The 19,761-nt window shown below is 34.7% G+C and overlaps 2 protein-coding genes across 2 annotated transcripts in view; both read right to left on the reverse strand.

Annotated features, from left to right (window-relative positions):
• Positions 1 to 7,891, reverse strand: part of LOC141345197 (ras-specific guanine nucleotide-releasing factor 1-like) — a 25,699-nt gene extending 17,808 nt beyond the window's left edge. The window contains exons 1-3 of the mRNA XM_073850079.1: positions 7,812 to 7,891; positions 6,326 to 6,574; positions 1,676 to 2,046 (exon numbers count right to left, since the gene is read on the reverse strand). Of these exons, the coding sequence (XP_073706180.1) occupies positions 1,676 to 2,046; positions 6,326 to 6,574; positions 7,812 to 7,864 (673 nt within the window). The 5' untranslated portion in view covers positions 7,865 to 7,891. The remainder of the gene's footprint in view (positions 1 to 1,675; positions 2,047 to 6,325; positions 6,575 to 7,811) is intronic.
• Positions 7,888 to 18,478, reverse strand: LOC141345293 (ras-specific guanine nucleotide-releasing factor 1-like). Its single transcript, XM_073850162.1, has 9 exons — positions 18,231 to 18,478; positions 15,386 to 15,465; positions 15,050 to 15,243; positions 14,567 to 14,676; positions 12,563 to 12,681; positions 11,865 to 12,025; positions 8,395 to 8,458; positions 7,985 to 8,174; positions 7,888 to 7,894 (listed from the first exon to the last, which is right to left on the reverse strand). The coding sequence occupies exons 1-9, from the start codon at positions 18,458 to 18,460 to the stop codon at positions 7,888 to 7,890; spliced, it is 1,155 nt and encodes a 384-aa protein (XP_073706263.1). The 5' UTR covers positions 18,461 to 18,478.
• Positions 18,479 to 19,761: the final 1,283 nt, after the last annotated feature.

The following is a 19,761-nucleotide window of genomic DNA, read 5'->3' on the forward strand; positions in this document are numbered from 1 at the left end:
TATAAGCTGATACTATATTTAAAAAAGGGTTTGTATCCTTCACTCAATAACAAAAAAACAACAAAAAAAAAAACCCCACTAGTAATAATTACTTGAAATAAAATAATTATCTGCAATAAAAAATACATTAAAAAGTATTTTATTTCAGACTGGCAACATTTCTCATTTCATTTAAGTTAAGATGAAGTAAGGTACTAAAATCACTAAAACTAAAAAAAAAAAAAAAAAAAAAATATGAAAACATGAACACAAACTATAATAGCATATCAATGTTACTAAAATAACACTATCAAAATTCTTGTACTTGAAGGTACAACCCATTGTTAGTTTGTTAAAATATACCAATAAGCCCTAAAAAACAATGGCATGTACATTCTTTTTTTATATAGTTTGTTATTAATAAATATTAAGAATATTTTATTAGTTATTTATTAGTATTACTGTGTAACTGAAATTGGTGAATTGGTGCTGGTATCGACTACTGAAAAAACATTAAAACCTAAAAGGATACAAAACAATAAAAAAAACATTTAAAAATGATAAAGGACACAACAAAATTAAATTACTATTATCAAATTCAAAATATCAACACAAAAATAACACTTTCACATCAAAAGTCTTTCTGAGTACTTGAAGGTACAAGCCACTGTTAAATTATAACAATAAACACACACACACACACACACACACACACACACACACACACACACACAAGTATATATTCAAACATTCACTAATAAAAAAAAAAAAACCAAAACAAAAAAACAATGCCATGTACATTTTTATTTTTTTATAAAAAATATTTTATATTATTAATAAACAGCACACAGTTTATCCTGTGCTACTGAAATTGGTGTCAAGAAACTGAAATTTCTCTGGTACTGGTATCGACTACTGAAAAGAAAAAAAGAAAACTGTAAACTATAAACTAAAACCTAATAACAGAATACAAAAAAGACAAAAATAATAAAAATGATAAAATATACAACTAAATTACTATTAGAATAAAAACTGAAAAATCTAAAAAAATAAAAAAATAAAAATATCAATGTTACTAAAACAACACTACCAAAAGTCTGTCTGAGCACTACACATTGTTGAGTTTGTTCAATTATAACAATATATATGTGACCCTGGACCACAAAACCAGTCATAAGGGTCAATTTTTGAAATTAAGATTTATACATCATCTGAAATCATCTGAATAAACAAGCTTTCTATTGATGTATGGTTTCAATTTGAAAATCTGGAATCGGAGGGTGCAAAAAAATCGAATTACTGAGAAAATCATCCAAATGAAGTTCTTAGCAATGCATATTACTAATCAAAAATTACGTTTTGATATATTTACGATAGGAAATTTACAAAATATCTTCATGGAACGTGATCTTTACTTAATTTCCTAATGATTTTTGGCATAAAAGAAGAATCGATAATTTTGACCCATACAATGTTTTGTTGGTTACTGCTACAAATATACCTGTGCTACTTAAGACTGGTTTTGTGGTCCAGGGTCACATATAAACACACACACACACACACACACACACACACACACACACACACACACACATACATATATATTCAAATATTCAGTTAAGAATATATTTTAAGCACTGTGTTTTTAGTTTATGCTGTTATTGAAATGGTGAATTAATTTGCAGTGTGAGCTCACCCTGTTTGCACAGCGAAACCTCATCAGCCTTGTCTGCCTTGCTTTCGCCCTCGTCAGGAATCTTGCTGGTGATGGGGCTGGACACGTAGAGCTTGTTGATGTCCAGCGTGGTCTTGCTGAAAGGGGACATGGTGGAGTACATGCTTGCATAGCCATTGGAGGAACAGCTAAGGGCAGCCAGGTCCAGAGCCTTCCCACCGGTGATGATGGGGATGTTGAGGGACAGTTTGCGGCGGCGGTTGGGGGACGAGGTCTTGGTGATGGCCAACGGAGGCGGGGAGGAGAACTTGCGGCTGGCACGGGGCGACTTCGGTGGCTCTCCGTAGAGGAGCTTGTTGTTCTGGCTGCTCGCGAAAAACAGCTCCAGGGATCTATGTGTCAAAAAGAGCAGGAGGGGGAGTTGAATTTAATGACCATGTTGACTTGATTTAAACCTCCCGAGGGTGTCAAATATGGATGTGTAATTTCAGATAAAAAGAAATTTAAAGGTAAAATATAGTACAAATTTGCTACAGTCAAACCAAAATTTATTCAGACAGCGTCAACAATTCTCACATAATCACAGTTTTTTTGCTATGGTTTAAAAATGGTAATAAAATATGACTAGAACTCAAGAGTTAAACTGTGTCAGAACAAATTCATCTCGATAATCACAAATGAATTACAGTCAAACCAAAATTTATTCAGAGACCTTTAAAATTTCTCACACTATCATGGTTTATTTGCTATGGTTTAAAAAATGGTAATACAATAGGACAAGAACTCAACTAAAGTTAAACTGTGTCAGAACAAATTCATCTTGATAATGTCAGATAACTTTGATAGAAAGTTATGTAACAAAACTTGGTCAGGTCAAAGTGTCACGAATTGAAAAAAAAAATTAAAAAATAAAATTTTTGGTCCAATTTTTAAAAAAATCAATTTTACTCATAGTCCACTGTATGAAGACTTTTTGGGTATGATATGTTACAGTTTACTTTATTTTGCTATCTCACTTACATAAATGAACTATAGTGTCCTGCACCCACTAGTAAAAAAATATAAAAAATTATATCCGTTGTCTGAATAATTTTTGGGTTGACTCGACTGTATATTTGAAAATTTTAATTCTTTTAAAAAAAAAATTAAATAATGTAATATTTGTATTTGTATTCAGCAAGGGTGCATTAAATTAATCAAATGTGACAGTAATAATATTTATATTTTTTGTATTTAAAATAAATGCTGTACTTTTGAACTTTATATTTATTAAAGAATCCTGAAAGAAACATATGACACTTTTCACAAAAAACATTAAGTAACACAACTGTTTTCAATTTTGACAATAATAATAAATGTTTCACCAAAATAGCTTTTTATAATGATTTCCAAAGGAACATGTGACAATGAAAACTGGAACAATGGCTGCAGAAAATTCACATTTGCCATCGCAGGAATAAATTACATTTGAACATATTTTCAAATAGAAAACAGTTATTTCAAATTGTAATAATTGTTTGTACTATTACTGTTTTTTACTGTATTTTTGATCAAATAAATGCAAACTTGCTGAGCATAAGAGACTGTTTAGTGAGCGTAAGAGTTCTTACTAAACCCAAACCTTTAAATACTACTGTTAATATTTTTAAATCTATTTTTATATTTTTTTTAATGTTTTTTCAATACTTTGTCATTCCAGCTCAATATTTAGATACAAGATAATGAAATAAAATAATAATAGACACATATCACAAATATGTAAAATTATGATCAAATAAATACATAAATATTAAAAAACACAGTAAAACATGCTCAATAAATAAAAATGACAAAGACTTTGTCTCATTTCATGTGACCAAACTATTCACTCAGATGATTGCTTAAGCAAGTTAGTCATTTTAAATGAACCTCAAAGAGCTGTTTGTTTGAAGATCAATGTGAAGTAACACTCTGACCAATGTAAACCTGTCTGAAAACATTATTTTCAATTTAGTGTCACTACAGACAAGCTTTTTGATGAAATCTGAGAGATTTCTGACCCTCCATAGACAGCAATGAAACTACCACGTTCAAGGCCCAGAAAGGTAGTAAGAACATTGTTAAAATAGTCCATGTGACAGTGGTTCAACTGTAATGTTATAAAGCTACGAGAATACTTTTTGTGCAAAAAGAAAACAAAAATAATTACTTTATTTAACAATTTCATCTCTTCCGTGTGTCTTTGACGCACGTTCATGAAAGTATACTGATGCAGTAGTGTCACTCCTGTCACTACATAATATGTTTCAGCTTTAAAAGAGCGCAGATTTAGAAAACCACCATCAGAGGATCACTAGTCTACAAAAAGACAACCGTTACGTATTTGCCTCTCATTGCAGCTCATGATTTAGCTGATAATGGCTTCCCAACGCCGCGCGGCGTGCTAAGGGTTTATGCGCTGACAGAGAAAAGCGTCTCTGCGGAGCATAAACAGCCTACTCTTCACATCTCTCTATAAGGTTGGAGAGCATTGCAGAGAAGCTTTCCCACACATCGAGCCACCCCTACACGTCATGCCTGCACAGAAATAGCCCCTCTTATGACAGTCTGGGTGACCGTTGGAGCTGAGGCAGGGCAGCTGAGCGGGGGAGGTCTGGGGAGGCATCACAGCCATGCAGTCTGCCCAGGGGAGAGTGGGTGCTACAGGCAGTGGGTGTGTGGGAGGTCCCCGGCTCTTACCGATTTGCCTGGATCTCCGTCTCCGGAGCCAACCGGAGGAGGAGACGCAGAAAAGCAAGACGAAAATACAGCGCGCATGCGAAAGAGAGAGAGAGGGAGTGAGAGAGGCCGCTCTGGCTGCAAAACGTGCACACTAAATATTTCATCTCGCAGATGCGGCACGGGCGGAGGGTGGGGTCCTGCAGCAGAGTGGCCGGTTGCTAAGGTGATGGCGACAGAGCCCCGCTGAGATGCTTCAGTCAGGCAGGCACGCAGGCGATGAAGCAGGGCCCAATTACTGCTGTTTCCAGCAGAACACACACATACATAGAGCCGGGTGACACACATTAGTGTGACCTCTCGCAAGCCTTTAGCAACTCCAGCACATCTCACTCCCTTCCCCTTTGGCTTTCTCTCTATTTCGCTCTCTTTTCTCTCCTTTTATCCCGTACGCACGCAGACGCTCGCTCACTCTCACTATACCTCTCTCCTATCACACCGAATCGTTTTTTCTGCTCATTCTCTCTCACATGAAAACACAAATCCAGCAAAGGAAAGGCTTGCTGCTAATGAAGTGCTGCATGTGCATTATATACAGTTGAGGTCAAAAGTTTACATACACCTTGCAGAATCTGCAAACTGTTAATTATTTTACCAAAATAAGAGGGATCATACTGTACAAAATGCATATTTTTTTTTATATAGTACTGACCTGAATAAGATAGAATAGTTGAAATAGATAAAATAATAGCTGAATTTATAAAAATGACCCTGTTCAAAAGTTTACATACACTTGATACTTAATACTGTGCTGTTACCTGAATGATCCACAGCTGTTTTTTTGTTTGTGTTTTTGTGATAGCTGTTCATGAGTCTCTTGTTTGTCCTGAACAGTTCAACTGCCCTCTGTTTTTCAGAAAAATCCTTCCAAATTCTTTGGTTTTTCAGCATTTTTGTGTATTTGAACCCATTCCAACAATGACTATGACATCTGTGACATCAGTTAGTGTTTGAACCTTCTGTAAGTTGCATATGAGTCCCTCCGTTGTCCTCAGTTGTCCTCAAGATGGATCTCAAAATCATACAGCCTTTGATGGAAAGGGTTCAAACATACAAAAATGCTGAAAAACCAAATAATTTGTGGGACTTGAAGGATTTTTCTGAAGAACAACAGGCAGTTTATCTGTTCAGGACAAACAAGGCACTCATGAACAACTATCACTTGGCAAAGCACTTAGTAACAACACAGTATTCAGAATCGAGTGTATGTAAACTTTTGAATGGATTCATTTTTATGAATTCAACTATTATTTTCTCTTGTGGACTATAGGTAAACGTTTTTTAAGTTAAATATCTTATTCAGGTCTATACTAATTAAGAAATAGCATGCACTATATATGATCCCTTTTATTTTGGTAAAATAATTAACATTTTGCAGATTCCGCAAGGTGTATGTTGACTTTTGACCTAAAATGTATCTGACATATGATCATGTGACATTGAACATATGACAGTAAAAATTATGACCCTGCATAGACAGCAACACAACTACCACATTCAAGACCCAGAAAGATAGTAAGGACATCATAGTAAGGACATTGAAATTGTTGAATAAAGTCTTTATTTTTGTTTTCTTTGTGCACAAAAAGTATTCTTGTAGCCTCATAACATTACACTTGATCCACTGATAACAAATGGACTATGTTAACAATGTCATTAGTACCTTTCTGGGCCTTGAACGTGTCATTTGCGTTGCTGTTTATGCAGGGTCAGAAAGCTCTTGGATTTCATCAAAAATATCTTAATTTGTGTTCTGAAGATGAATGAAGGTCTTACAGGCTTGGAATGACATGAGGGTGAGTAACTACTGACAGAATTTTCAGTTTTGGGTTATCAAGCCCTATTTGCAACAACAAAAAAAAAACAACTGTGATCTCATCTTCTGTATTCCAAAATAAAGTCAGTGTGGCTCACCGGGCTGGTATGGCGCTGATAGGCCTCTTGTATATGGTGATGAGTTTGTCAAGGACTACGTCTGCGCTGGTGAACACACGGTAGGAGTGCAGGAAGGTGTTGAGGAAGTCGATGGAGAGGAAGCGCAGGTCAGTCAACCTCTCCAGCAGGCGTTCCACGCTGGCATAGCGGATCTGCAACACCTTGCAGGAGTTCATCATCTTACTGAAGCGGATATCCACGTCATCACAGTACAGACTGGCATCAGACCTAAACACGTGACACAGATTACTAGTTGTGATTTGCATATTTACAAAGCATCACTATATAGCTTTATAATCATGTTTGAAATTAAAAAAAAAACTTCAGAGATAAAAAAAAATTGAAATATGGCCAAGTCAAACTGCCTTCAAGTCCCACAAATTCTTTTTCAGCATTTTTGTATATTTGAACCCTTTCCAACAATGACTGTATGATTCTGAGGTCCATCTTTTTACACTGATGACAACTGAGGGACTCATATGCAATTATTACAGAAGATTCAAACACTCACTGATGCTCAAGATGGAAAAAACATGCGTTAAGAGTTAATTTGATATTATTAGGGTAAATTTAACTTATTTTGTCTTCTGGGAAACATGTAAGTGTCTTTTGTACCTTCTGAAGGGCAGTACTAAAAAATAAATAAATAAATATTTAGGCAAAAAAAAAAAAAAAAAAGAAAGAAAGAAACAAGTTGCCCTTCAGAAGACAAAATAAGTTAAATTTACCCTGATCTTTAAATTCAAATAGAGCCCCCGGCTCTTAATGCATGTTTTTTCCTTCTGTGGCATCAGTGAGCGTTTGAACATTCTGTAATAGTTGCATATGAGTCCTTTAGTTGTCCTCAGTGTGAAAAGATGGATCTCAAAATCATACAGTCATTCTTGGAAAAGGTTTAAATACAGAAAAATGTTGGAAAACCAAAGAATTTGTGGGACTTAAAGGATTTTTCTGAAGAACAGCTGGCAGTTTAACTGTTTAGGACAAACAGGGAATTCATGAACAACTATCACTAAACAAAAAACACAGCTGTGGATCATTCAGGGAATCAAGTGTATGTAAACTTTTGAATAGGGTCATTTTTTCTACTAATATTTTCTCTTGCGGACTATATGTAAACATCTTTTATGTAAAATATCTTATTTAGGTCAGTACTAAATAAACAAAAACATGCATTTTGTATGATCCCTCTTATTTTGGTAAAACAACAAACATTTTACAGATTCTCAAAGGAGGATGTAAACTTTTGACCTGTAAACTGTATATCAGTATATTGCATTAAAAATACATGAGCGCACATATATACAGCTTCCAATCGGTACGAAGTTCGGAGTTATAAAGCTTTTTCAAAATGTGTCAAGTTCCACTAAAATACAAAGTTGATGTACGACTGTGAACAAATGTTTTATAGACATTTCTATGTTGGAAAAGCATAGTGACTTCCAGTGTGAGAAGAAGCGCTTACTTGATCATCTGTGGCACAGTGACTTTAGAGTTCTCCTCAAAGGCGTTCATCATCAGACCATTGCAACGAATATTATCTATGCACTGTAGTAAAGAGTGAGCAAGAGAAAGAGAGAAAAGAGCGTGAGGACAGTATTTGAACCACAGGACGTGAGTAAAAGGCGAATGTCTTGCCCAAGGCTGCGTGGATCACTCATGTTATCTGATGTGAGCAGACGTGCCTGGCTGATGTCACTGGTCCAAGCTGACTTCTCTTGCCGTGAGGAGGCCACCAGGATGATGGTGAAGGACTGGCTGTCTTTGGGCTCCACCACAATCTTAAAATCCAGGTGCTCCATGTCTTGACCGCTCTTGTCTGACTTGGCTGAAGAGTAAAAAACGAAAACCTTGTGATCCTCTGGAATAAGTCTAGTTAAGTTCTGTTGTGATTAGATTAGTGGTTGGATCTACTTCCATAACATGCCAATATCAGAGGCGAGTGATGCTTCTCAAAAGCTGGTATGTCCAGAAGTCTCTTATCAGTGTCAAATGTGAACCATCTTTTATGGTATATTTAAGATTAAATCAAGAGTTTTGATACGTACACTCGTCATCTGTGCCCTCTGGTTCCTCTATCAGTGTGCAGTCAATGAGCGACACCACTCCATTCTGAAATCCAGAGACAAGCAACAGTCAGACTTGCTCTGAGTATCTATCAAAGAATCAATAGTGGCCGTACTAAAACAGTGATTACTGTGATGATCTCCTTCTTGAATTTCCCCAAAGACCAAGAGCAATAGTGGATTATTGAATGTGGTAAAATTACAGTCGGCTAAAGGTGGTAATCATCATTTTCTGGGCACAACATAACATTTCACTGGTTTAACAAGGAACCCGATACAATCAAAAATCCCCTAAGAAATTCAGGAACAATGTAAATAAATAACCATTTTTTTCCCCAAAAATATTTATTTGAATTATGCCTCTATAATTATAATTTTAATTATTACAATTCATACTGCACTACATGGTGTATAGATAAAGTAAAATAAAATATTTAAATGTTTAAAAGGTTTACAAATATTTTCAAAAAGATGATGTGCTGGTCATTAATTAAACATGTATTATTATTATTATTGTTATTATTGTTGTTAATGTAATTTTTTAATATTTTATTATTATTAATAATACTATTAATATAAGATAATTAATATTTATTTCTTTATTTCTTCAAAATTTTATTTCCAAGTGGCAATGCATATTTAGAATAATTATATTATATTATTTAGCATGATTTATTATTATTATTATTGTGGTTGTTATTTAATTAATAAGGTACAGTAATTCATATTCTATTATTTATTAAATTATTTCCAAGTGGCAATGCCTATTTAGCATAATTATATTAATATTGTTATTATTATTAATATTATTATTATTATTAAAGTCTATTAATTTCATGCTAGATTTATTATTAATTTATTTTATTATTTATATAATAACTTTCATATTTATTATATTATTATTATTTATTTCCAAGTGGCAATGCATATTTAGCATAATTTTATTATTATTATTGTTGTTGTTATACTGTTATGCTATTTAAACTTATTATTATTCTTCTGAGACTAAATTTTCCATACGCTACTCCTCCTAGGCCTTTAATGCCACAAACCCCAAACTTGGCAGAGACCTGGGCCCTGACCACGAGATTGCTATATCTTTTTAGACTGATCAGACTTACAGTTTATTTATTATAAATTTTTAAACAAACCGAAAGCTCTACTTCAGCGCGTACATTCTGTTTACGTGCCCACAAAACTACATAATTTGCACGAAACTAACCGGCTTTAAAATTCAAATATTCCAGCGATTTAAGTCAATCCACCCATTAAAACACATCAAGACGTAAATTCAGGCGTTTGTGAGCTGTTTTATTTCAAACTTAAAGCGCTGTCTTCAACGAGTGTGTTATACAGACATGAGCTCCCCGTCTGCGAACTATACATGACTGAACGTCTTTTAAAAGCATTTAAATAAAAACACTCCAGCGATTGTACACAATAAAAATAGAAGAACATTTTAAAGAGCTACATTGAGTGCAAATGAGCTGTTTCATGTGTTTAACTAACATGGGCGTCACAACTGCCATTTCTTCGTCCGTGTTCACAAAGACATAATTTGAATGTCTTTTAAAGCCATTTAAATACAAACACTCCAGCGATTCAACATAATATAGTAGGGTCATGTATTAAAAAGGTAATATGTTTGCTTATTTGTGCTTTAGTGCTCAACTGCACAGCAACGCGTCGCGGCTTTGGCGCACGCTTTCCGAACTGCATTAATCCTCGCTTCTGCCAATAACAAAGGCTTCTCTCGGATAAACACAGACAAGATCATTTCAAAAGACATAATAGCTTAACGAATATAATCGAAAACAGTTGTTTACGTCTCAAGTGAACATAAACTGTTGAGAAATAAATCGGATGTGGATCATTATATTGGATTTCAACATTAAAGCGACCGCATTCTGCTTTCTGTCTTCAGTGTTACTCCTTAAAAAACAGAAAATCGGTAATTTGTCTTGGCTTCTTTTATGTATGTATGTACGTATGCATTTATTTATTGCTCTAACAAGAATCAATATATAATGAAAACTATGCAATGTCAATATGATTCAGAGATGAAGGCAATAATGGTAATGTTGTCCACAAGAGGACGCCACAAGATAACTAATCCTCAAGATCTCAATTCAAAGACTATTTTTACAGTGTTTCATTTAGATCACAGCACTTTGAAATAGCAAACAGGGCAAAAAATTAAAAGCATATAAAACAGTAAAATAATTATTTCACATCCAGCTAGCAAACTCTGTTGAACCTGTTGTCATAGTAGGCATTTTTATTAGAATATGAAATAGCAAGGGCACATTTTCGCAGCGGGGCAGCTCGAGAACGCCGGACACACAAGTGCTCTGGCTCTTTTGCCCCAACGCTGCCCGGGTTGGCTCTCCAAGCCAACATTTAAAGTTTGTTATCGAACTTTAGCTTCTAGTTATGATTGTTGTTGCTGTTGTTATTTAATTGATTAATAAGATAATTAATATTCTATTATTTATTATTTTATTTCAAACTGGCAATGCCTATTTAGCACAATTCTCTTCTTCTTCTTCTTCTTCTTCTTCTTCTTCTTCTTCTTCTTCTTCTTCTTCTTCTTCTTCTTCTATTCTTTCCATTTGGCAAAGTGAATTAAAATCTTATCAAATCTAATAAAAGTTACTTAATCTCAAAAATATTTTTTGAATGTTATACTATAATATTACTATTATAATTAGCATAATTTTATTCTTCTTCTTATTATTATAAGATAATTCATAATCTATTATTTATTTATTTATTTTCAAGTGACAATGCATATTTAGCATAATTGTATTATATTTACCATAATTTATTGTTGTTGTTATTTAATTGATTAATAAGATAATTAATATTGTATTCTTTCATTTCCATGTGGCAATGCCTATTTAGCATACTTAAATTATTATTATTATTATTATTACTATAATTATAGACTATTAATCTGATGTTATATATATATATATATATAATTATTCCATGTGGCATAATAATAATAATAATAATAATAATAATAATAATAATAATAATAAATAAATAAATAAATAAATAAATAAATAAATAATAATAATTATATATTTTTTTTCTAAATGTGCATTGGCACTTGGAAATAAAATAATAATAATAATAATAATAATAATAATAGATCATTTCATATTTTCTTTTACTCTATTAATTTTAGATGATTTTCATCATTATTTTATTATATTTTACTTACAATGTCTATTTCTGCAACTTAAGTAAAAATCTAACAAATCTAAGAGAAGTTACTTCAAGTACTTTGATAATCTCATACTACTTTCATTCTCCTAAGAATGAAAACAAAATAATGAAAAATATGTGCTGAAACAGCAACAGTCCTACAATACATATCTTCATACCACCTCATCCTAGTGTGTACTTTTTGAGATTGCGTATTAATGAAGTGCATAAGGCTTCACCTTGGTGAGGTGCAGCTTTCCTCCGGAGCCTCGAGTGCAGATAATCAGATGTTTGGAGAAGAGGAAACACTGCCTCTCTCCCTCCTTCTTCAGAGACAGAGAGCCCAGTCGTCCACGGGTGATCTTGCCCTTCTCGCTCATGGGCACTTGTATCAGAGATCCTGAAAAACATGCATGTAGAGGCAGGATGCGTTAGCTCTGCAGGTAAATCTAGGAAACGCAGAGCAGACAAATACTACGCCAGCACAGGGGGAAATACTGGATTGACATATGTTCTTATCATCAGACTCTTATCAGTTTCCTCGCGTCTTCGTATCCTGCGGCGCATCAGTGACATTTCCGATCCCGGGCTCAACAGCAGGTTTGACTGGTAAAAATGTGATTACACTTGGAAATGAAAGAGTTGGTCTGGTCTTTGAACACACTGTGCTCTACGGAGACTAGCAGGATTAGGGCGCCCAATCCTTTGAGTTAACGCTCCGCTTTGTGCTGGCAGGGAAAAGAGGGCAGCCCAGAAAAGCCTTGGAGTGGGAAGGGGAGAAGAGGGAGGTGGGGGGCTTGACAATAAGAGGTGACAAGAGTGACAGTTTGCAGAAAAGAACAGAAGGAAAGGAGAATCCAAGCGTCTTCTTATCAGGGATCTGTGGCCCCTTTCTGCAGAGTGCTCAGGAGGATTTGTGTGTGTGTTGGGAGTTCACCTTGTCTCACAAAGGTCTGGCTGGTGTCTAGGAGAATCTCACAGCCCTCCACGATCATACGCTCGATAGCGAGGTTCTTCCTAATGTTCTCCGTCTCGCTAACCTCATCGTGCATGATTCTGTGGAGGTACAATATTTTAGCACTCACAGCTGTAAAACCTTTTTAATAACATAGATATTTGCAAATGTTTTTTAAACAGTGATATTACTGTTAAATTAAAAAAATATATTATAAATAAATGGGAAAAAATGACTGAAACACTGAATGAAAGTGAAAAACCAGTGTGATGTTTTTTTATTTCACTGAAACTAAAATTAATCTGTGAGAATTTTGATTTTGATACTAATTTTATCAATTAATATACTGCATATTATGATGTATTTTAAAATATAGTATATTCATATATTTTTAACTAAATTTTCACGACTCCAAACTACATAAAATCTAATTAAACGGCCACAAATGTATTTATTTAATTTGTATATTACATATTTTAATAAATAATTTAAAACATTTTATATTATTATATTTAAAACTAGATTTTCATCTCTCCAAAAATAACTAAAATAAAATATAAATGGGTACAAATTAATTATATTAATTGCATATTTCAATAAATCATTTTATATTATTATACAGAAATTCATATTTTTATGTCTAACCCCCCCCCCCCCCCCTAAAATTTGTATATGACATAATTTAATAAAGATGAAAAAGAATTAAAGAATTAAAATCAAATAATAATGGTCACAAATTAATTGTATTAATCTGTATATTTTAATAAATAATTTAAAACATTTTATATTAAAATATTTAAAACAATATTTTTATGTCTCCAAAATGAACTGAAATCAAATACAAATTGCCACAAATTACTTTTATTAATTTATATATTTCATATTTTAATAAAAAATTACTATATTGAAATCTATATTTTTATGTCTCAAAAACAAAAAAAGGCTACAAATTATAATTTTATTAATTTGTATATTTGCATAATTTACATAAATACAATTTTTATATATTATATTTACAACTATATTTTCAGGTCTCCAGAAAGAACTTAAATCAAATAAAATGGCCACAAAATTATTTTATTAATTTGTATATTACATATTTTGATAAATAATGTAAAACATATTATATTATTATATTTAAAACTGTATTAAATAACTAAAATTATTATACTATATTATTTAAAACTATATTTTCATGTCTCCAAAAATAAGTAAACTCAAATGAAAGTGGCCACAAATTACTTTGATCAATTTATATATTGCATACTTATGTATTTTAAAATAAAGTATATAAATATATTTTAAACTACATTTTTCTGACTCCAAACCATAAAATGAAAAAAGATTTATCACATATTTGTATATTACATATTTGAATCAATAATTTAAAACATATTATATTTAAAACTATATTTTCATGTCTCAAAAATCACTATATTATATCATATAATATTACATTGTATTATATTACATTATGTTGTGTTTTATTATATTATTATTTAAAAAAAAATTATTTCCTGTCTCCAAAAATAAGCAAAATCGAATAAAAATGGCCACTAATTATTTTTAATTTTAGACGCAATAACAATATGGTAAATTTAAGAAAATGTCACTTAAATGATAATGATAAATAAAACACTAAATAAACTAAAATTATAAAACACTTTGAAAACCACTGAAAAAACCCTTGGACAAACAAATAGTCCTGCCTCAAACTGGCGCCATGGTATTATGTTCAGTGCAGTCGGGTTGCGCAAACAGACTGCAGATCCATTTGGTGCCAATAGTGGTAGGAAATTACACTCTTTAACTTCAGATATAGCATTTACCAAATGATTTGATTCGACAATCTGGTTTTAGGAACGATTTACAGCATCATTCTTCTTTTTCATGAATGAGGCCCATAACCTGTGAGTAGTGAGAAATGACATAGCAATGTTGACACATGGTCATGGAAGGGTGTGCTGGAGGCACATTGTGATGTACCTGGAAAGCTCTTCCAGCTTTGACTTGGCATAATCCAAGCTGTTTCTCTCCACATGCTCGTGTGGTGTGTGCGCTAACAGCTCATGGAGGGTCAGTATGTAACGAGGAATCTGCCAGACAAGAAACACATGTCATAATGTCAGACAGGAGGGTAGTTTTCGATTTTTTTTTGCCTTCTGCTACAAACACACTCATCATATCCACACTTAGTCATGTGCACGCATGGAAATTCAAACAAAACTTCGCTGTGTGCACTGTATTCTTGCAGAGAAGGCTTAGAGGGGAGCTCTATCACTCATCAGCACATTTATTACCAACGCTGCAAAGCCCAAAGTAGACCTTGCTAGTCTAGATTACATGAAAACTGCTTACCGTATCAGAAAAAAGCTATTATGGACCAAAATACACTAGAAAACATCATTTTAAGGGACTAAAAAAGCAAACCGTGTTAAAATAAAAGCCTGCATGAAAAATGATGGTCACCTGGAACATGGGGTAAGTGAGGAACGTCTCCAGCGTGCGCTCCTCACAGTCAGGCTTGGCTTCATACTGTTTAAGCAGCTTGTCGAAGTCGCGGTTCTGCTTGCAGTGGGCCAAGATCTGCAAACTGTACTGGTGGTTGCGTACAAACTCCTGGTAGATGTTCAGCATGGGCAACAGGATGTCAAATAGGTCGGCTGAAGGACAGGAAGGAAGATCAAAGTCAGTGCGATTGGGCCTCAGATCTGTGGCAGCTTTTGAAAAAGCTAGCTTGCAGTTTGAGGGGTCTACAGAATGTTCTTTGCTGTTGGTTGCCAAACACTCTGGCAGTGCACTCACCCAGGACTAATGTTGGCCAGCTTGCTATTCGAGCTTTCAACCCTTGGTAGAATATCTGATGCAGAAACATTATGGTTTCGCTGAAAAACAAACAGGACATGTAAACAACAACGTAAGCGTTTAATTGTTCCTGTAAGATTTTTTAAATGTTTACTGTATGCTGACCAGGGTAGCATTTATATAAACAAACACACAGAAAAAATCGTTTAAAAAATCTACTAAATGTTAATTATTTTACTAAAATAAGGGGGATCATACAAATTAGGGATGCACCGATCCGAATCGGCCGATCATGCTTGCGCGTTTTGTCAGTAAAGCCGGTTCTGTAATCAGCGGTAAATGCCATCAGGTGCAATCAGGCGCAAATCAATGTTCATTATCAGTGTGAATGTGCGCAGCTCGTCAGTGAACAACGGCTGTGTGTAGTATATACGGCTCAACGTGAAATCACGCACCTGATGGCATTTACCGCTGATTACAGAACCGGCTTTACTGACAAAAGTGATCGGCCGATACGGATCGGTGCATCCCTAATACAAATGCATGTTATTTTTTATTTAGTACTGACCTGAATAAGAATTTCACATAAAATAGGTTTACATATAGTCCACAAGAGAAAATAATAGTTGAATTTATTAAAATGACCCGTTCAAAAGTTTACATACACTTGATTTTTAAAGGTCCCATATTGCACACATTTCTGGAGTTTTTTTTTAGTTGTTGATGTCCTTAAGAATATATATTTGGGGTATAAGTGCCAAAATCCATCTCAATATATTTTTACAGCTCCTTTTTTAGGAGCTTTGTCAAGAACAGGTCGATTTTGGCCCATCTAATTAATATTCATGAGCCTCTCTTCTGATTGGCCTGCTGTTTTCTGAGTGTCACACAGCCAGGCCAACGACAAGTAACTACGGTCATGTATGCTGTAGCCTAGCCCAGAGACTAGCCTGCTGTGGCTTGGTGGAACTCAACAGGATATTTCAAAATGATCATTAATGTTTTTTTCTTTTTCAAACACTGAATGCAGTAAGCTACATAACTGTTGCTTTAGTAAAGCCCCTTTCACAATGCGCGCTGATTCCGGAAAATTACGGGAACGAGCGCTGTGTGAACAAAAGCCAGAACCATAAAGGCAGTGTTGTAGTGAAGATGCACGTTATCATGCGACTCTTCACGAAGAAAAAGTACGTGCAAAGTGGAATGAAGCAGCGATCAGGGAGCTCCTCACTATCAGCGCAGAAGCACAGATTGTTTGTCAGGTTAGTTTAAGTTCAGTGAAATGTACGCGTCGCATTACATCTCACATCCAAATGTCACATGTCTTTATGGGTTGTGTGTAAAGCACGTACAGATTCCGGAAAACAACTGTGAATGAACCAAATTAAACAACTCCGGAACAAATCATGGGAAAAATTATCCGTGTATTTACCGGAATCGCTTTGTGAAAGAGGCTGAAGTTGACGTGCCAGTGGTCTCTTATATTCACGTTGTTCGGAAGCCTGTGCAATGATGTAGTTTCGACATCTGTCGACTGAACAGGGTTTTCTCGACTTGTTTTCGTGTTGTTGTTGTTTAGCAATGGAATGGTGTTCGGGGTTTGACAAAAGGAGGGTGGGACATGATTGGTGCTGGGGGTGGTGACTGAAGGCGGTGACTGAGTAGATCGGATGTCACATCGTTACGGAAGTCACAGTGGCTCGTGAAAATGAACAGCTACTTAAAGCAGGCTGTGTGCAGTTTACTGTGGATTGACTGTTTTGAAACTCATATGGTAGTTACATAGCTCCTAGACCTCAGTTATCATGAAAAAAGCCAGGAAATTTCGATTTTGACAATATGGGACCCTTTAATACTCGAATGATCCACAGATGTTTTTTGTTTGTTTGTTTGTTTAGTGATAGTTGTTCATGAGTCCCTTGTTTGTCCTGAACAGTTAAAACTGCCCGCTGCTCTTCAGAAAAATCCTTCAGGTCCCACAAATTCTTTGGACAACAATGACTGTATGATTTTAAAATCCATCTTTTCACACTGAGGACAACTGAGGGACTCATATGCAACTATTACAGAAGGTTAAAGCCTTCACTGATGTTTCAGAAGGAAAAACAATGCATTAAGAAGTGCTTTTTGAATTTGAAGATCAGGGTAAATTTAACTTATGTCTTCTGGAAAACGTGTAAGTATCTTCTGTAGCTTCTGAAGGGCAGTACTAAATGAAAAAAATATGATATTTAGGCAAAATAAGAAAAATGTACACATCTTCATTACGTTCAAAAGTTTTCATCCCCTGGCTCTAAATGCATAATTTTTCCTTCTGGAGCATCAGTGAGCATTTGAACCTTCTGTAATAGTTGCATATGAGTTGTCCTCCGTGTGAAAAAACGGATCTCAAAATCATACATGAACAATTATCACTAAAAAACAAACAAACAAAAAAAAAAAAACAGCTGCGGACCATTCAGGTAACAACACAGTATTTAGAATCAAGTTTTTGTAAACTTTTGAACGGGGTCATTTTTTATTAATTCAACTATTATGTTCTCTTGTGGACTATATGTAAACTTTTTTTATGTGAAATAACTTATTCAGGTCAGTACTAAAGAAACACCTTTTTGTGGCTCGTTAATGTGTCTTGAGAGATCACTGTATTGCCTTATTAGATCAACTGACACCTGAACCGATCGTCTTTACTTAAAGCACAAAATAACAAGAATGAACATCAGAACATATTTTATTTCAACCACGGAAAGACATCAATACACTCAATTTTCCATCTAAATGAACTCATTTGAAATATTTCTCCTGCTACGAATGCAGGTTATTTCTAGTTGAAACTGGTGTTTACCTGTTGAGGAATATGCTGCTGACATCATCATGAGTTATGGGTGGTTTCTTGGAACTGGCAGCCATGCGAAGCGGTCTCAAGAAGTTGTTGACAAGGATGTGGAGCTGTTGGACATACTCGGCCTCTGCTTCCAGCATGCTGAAGACAACTTGGTTCCTCTTTCTCATGCTCTCTGCATGTGGCGAACGGATGTAGTCCTGAATGATGGTCTTCCACTTTCGCCGACACATCCATCCCCTTAAGAAGCTTTGCACCTAGAGCAGCATTGATAAGATTCAATTAATAAAACCAATAGAACTTGACCACTCATTAAAAAATATCTTGACCAGTTATGAAACATAAGACACTTGCTCTGTTCCAAAACCTAGCGTCATTTTATGCCATCACAGTTACGTTTACATCGTGACATTTGTTTTACAATTTAGGAAACTTAATAGCTCCCTTCAAGAGTGGTTATAAATATTTAAATATATATATAAAAAATTCCTTATTTATTAATTAATAATTATTAATTAATAATTATTATATATTAATTAATATTTTCTATTTTATTCAATACTGAAAATGATCCATAGAAATATTGATGATTTCATACAATATAGAATTGTGGTCATACTGTAAGTTTTCATACAGCACACCTTGCAGAATCTACTGTCGTAAATAAGCAATTTCCATGGAAGCCCATTTCTGCCACTGAATAAAAAAAAAAAAAAAAAGGTAATCGTGACCTTTTTATCTCCCAGTTCTTACTTTTTCCCTCGCAGTTGTTTTCATTTCCCAATTCTGGCTTTTTTTCTCAGAAATAGGATATAAACCATAGACTGTAAAAAATATGGATGTAGTGTCCGTGACGTCACACGTAGGTTTCTGAAGAGTGATTTTGAAGCCTATAGTAGGCGGGATTTGGCCGTCGCCATCTTGGAATCGCGTCACCGCGCGTCACTCCCGGATAATCGAAAATGGGCAAAGAGGCGGGACGTGGGTGGAGCTGGTTGCTGAAACAGCATCCTCCTAGAACGACAGTGGTGACAACAGCGGCAATCCCCCTGTCACTCATGTGGCCACGCCCTTAATTATGCAGAACTTTAAGGCTTAATATAACTTAAACAGATGAGTTATAAACAAATTCACCCCCCTCACAGTTGACATTAAGGGTGAAATTAGCTATATAGACTAAAACCACTTTTTGTACCAGGCTGAAAATATATTTTCTTCTGCTGTGAAGTTGGGCATTTTAACATGGGGCATCTATGGGATTGACTCCCTTTTGCAGCCAGTCTCTAGCGGCCAGTCGATGAAGTGATGTTTTCTGAACAAATTTAGGGAGGAGCTCGCGCAGATAATTAACACGGCTGGTTCACCATCAGCAATCATTCCCAATCATCCCAGGAAATCCCTATAAATATCACAACATTCCTACCTTCACTATCTCTTGTTTCATCAACACTTTGGCACATCCAACCACCGAGAACATGTCCGAGATCACCTTTTATCCAGAAGATAACGCTTTTGAAGCGGCACGAGATCCCGT

The sequence above is a fragment of the Garra rufa genome, chromosome 11 (genome assembly GCF_049309525.1).
Source record: "Garra rufa chromosome 11, GarRuf1.0, whole genome shotgun sequence".
Lineage (NCBI taxonomy): Eukaryota > Metazoa > Chordata > Actinopteri > Cypriniformes > Cyprinidae > Garra > Garra rufa.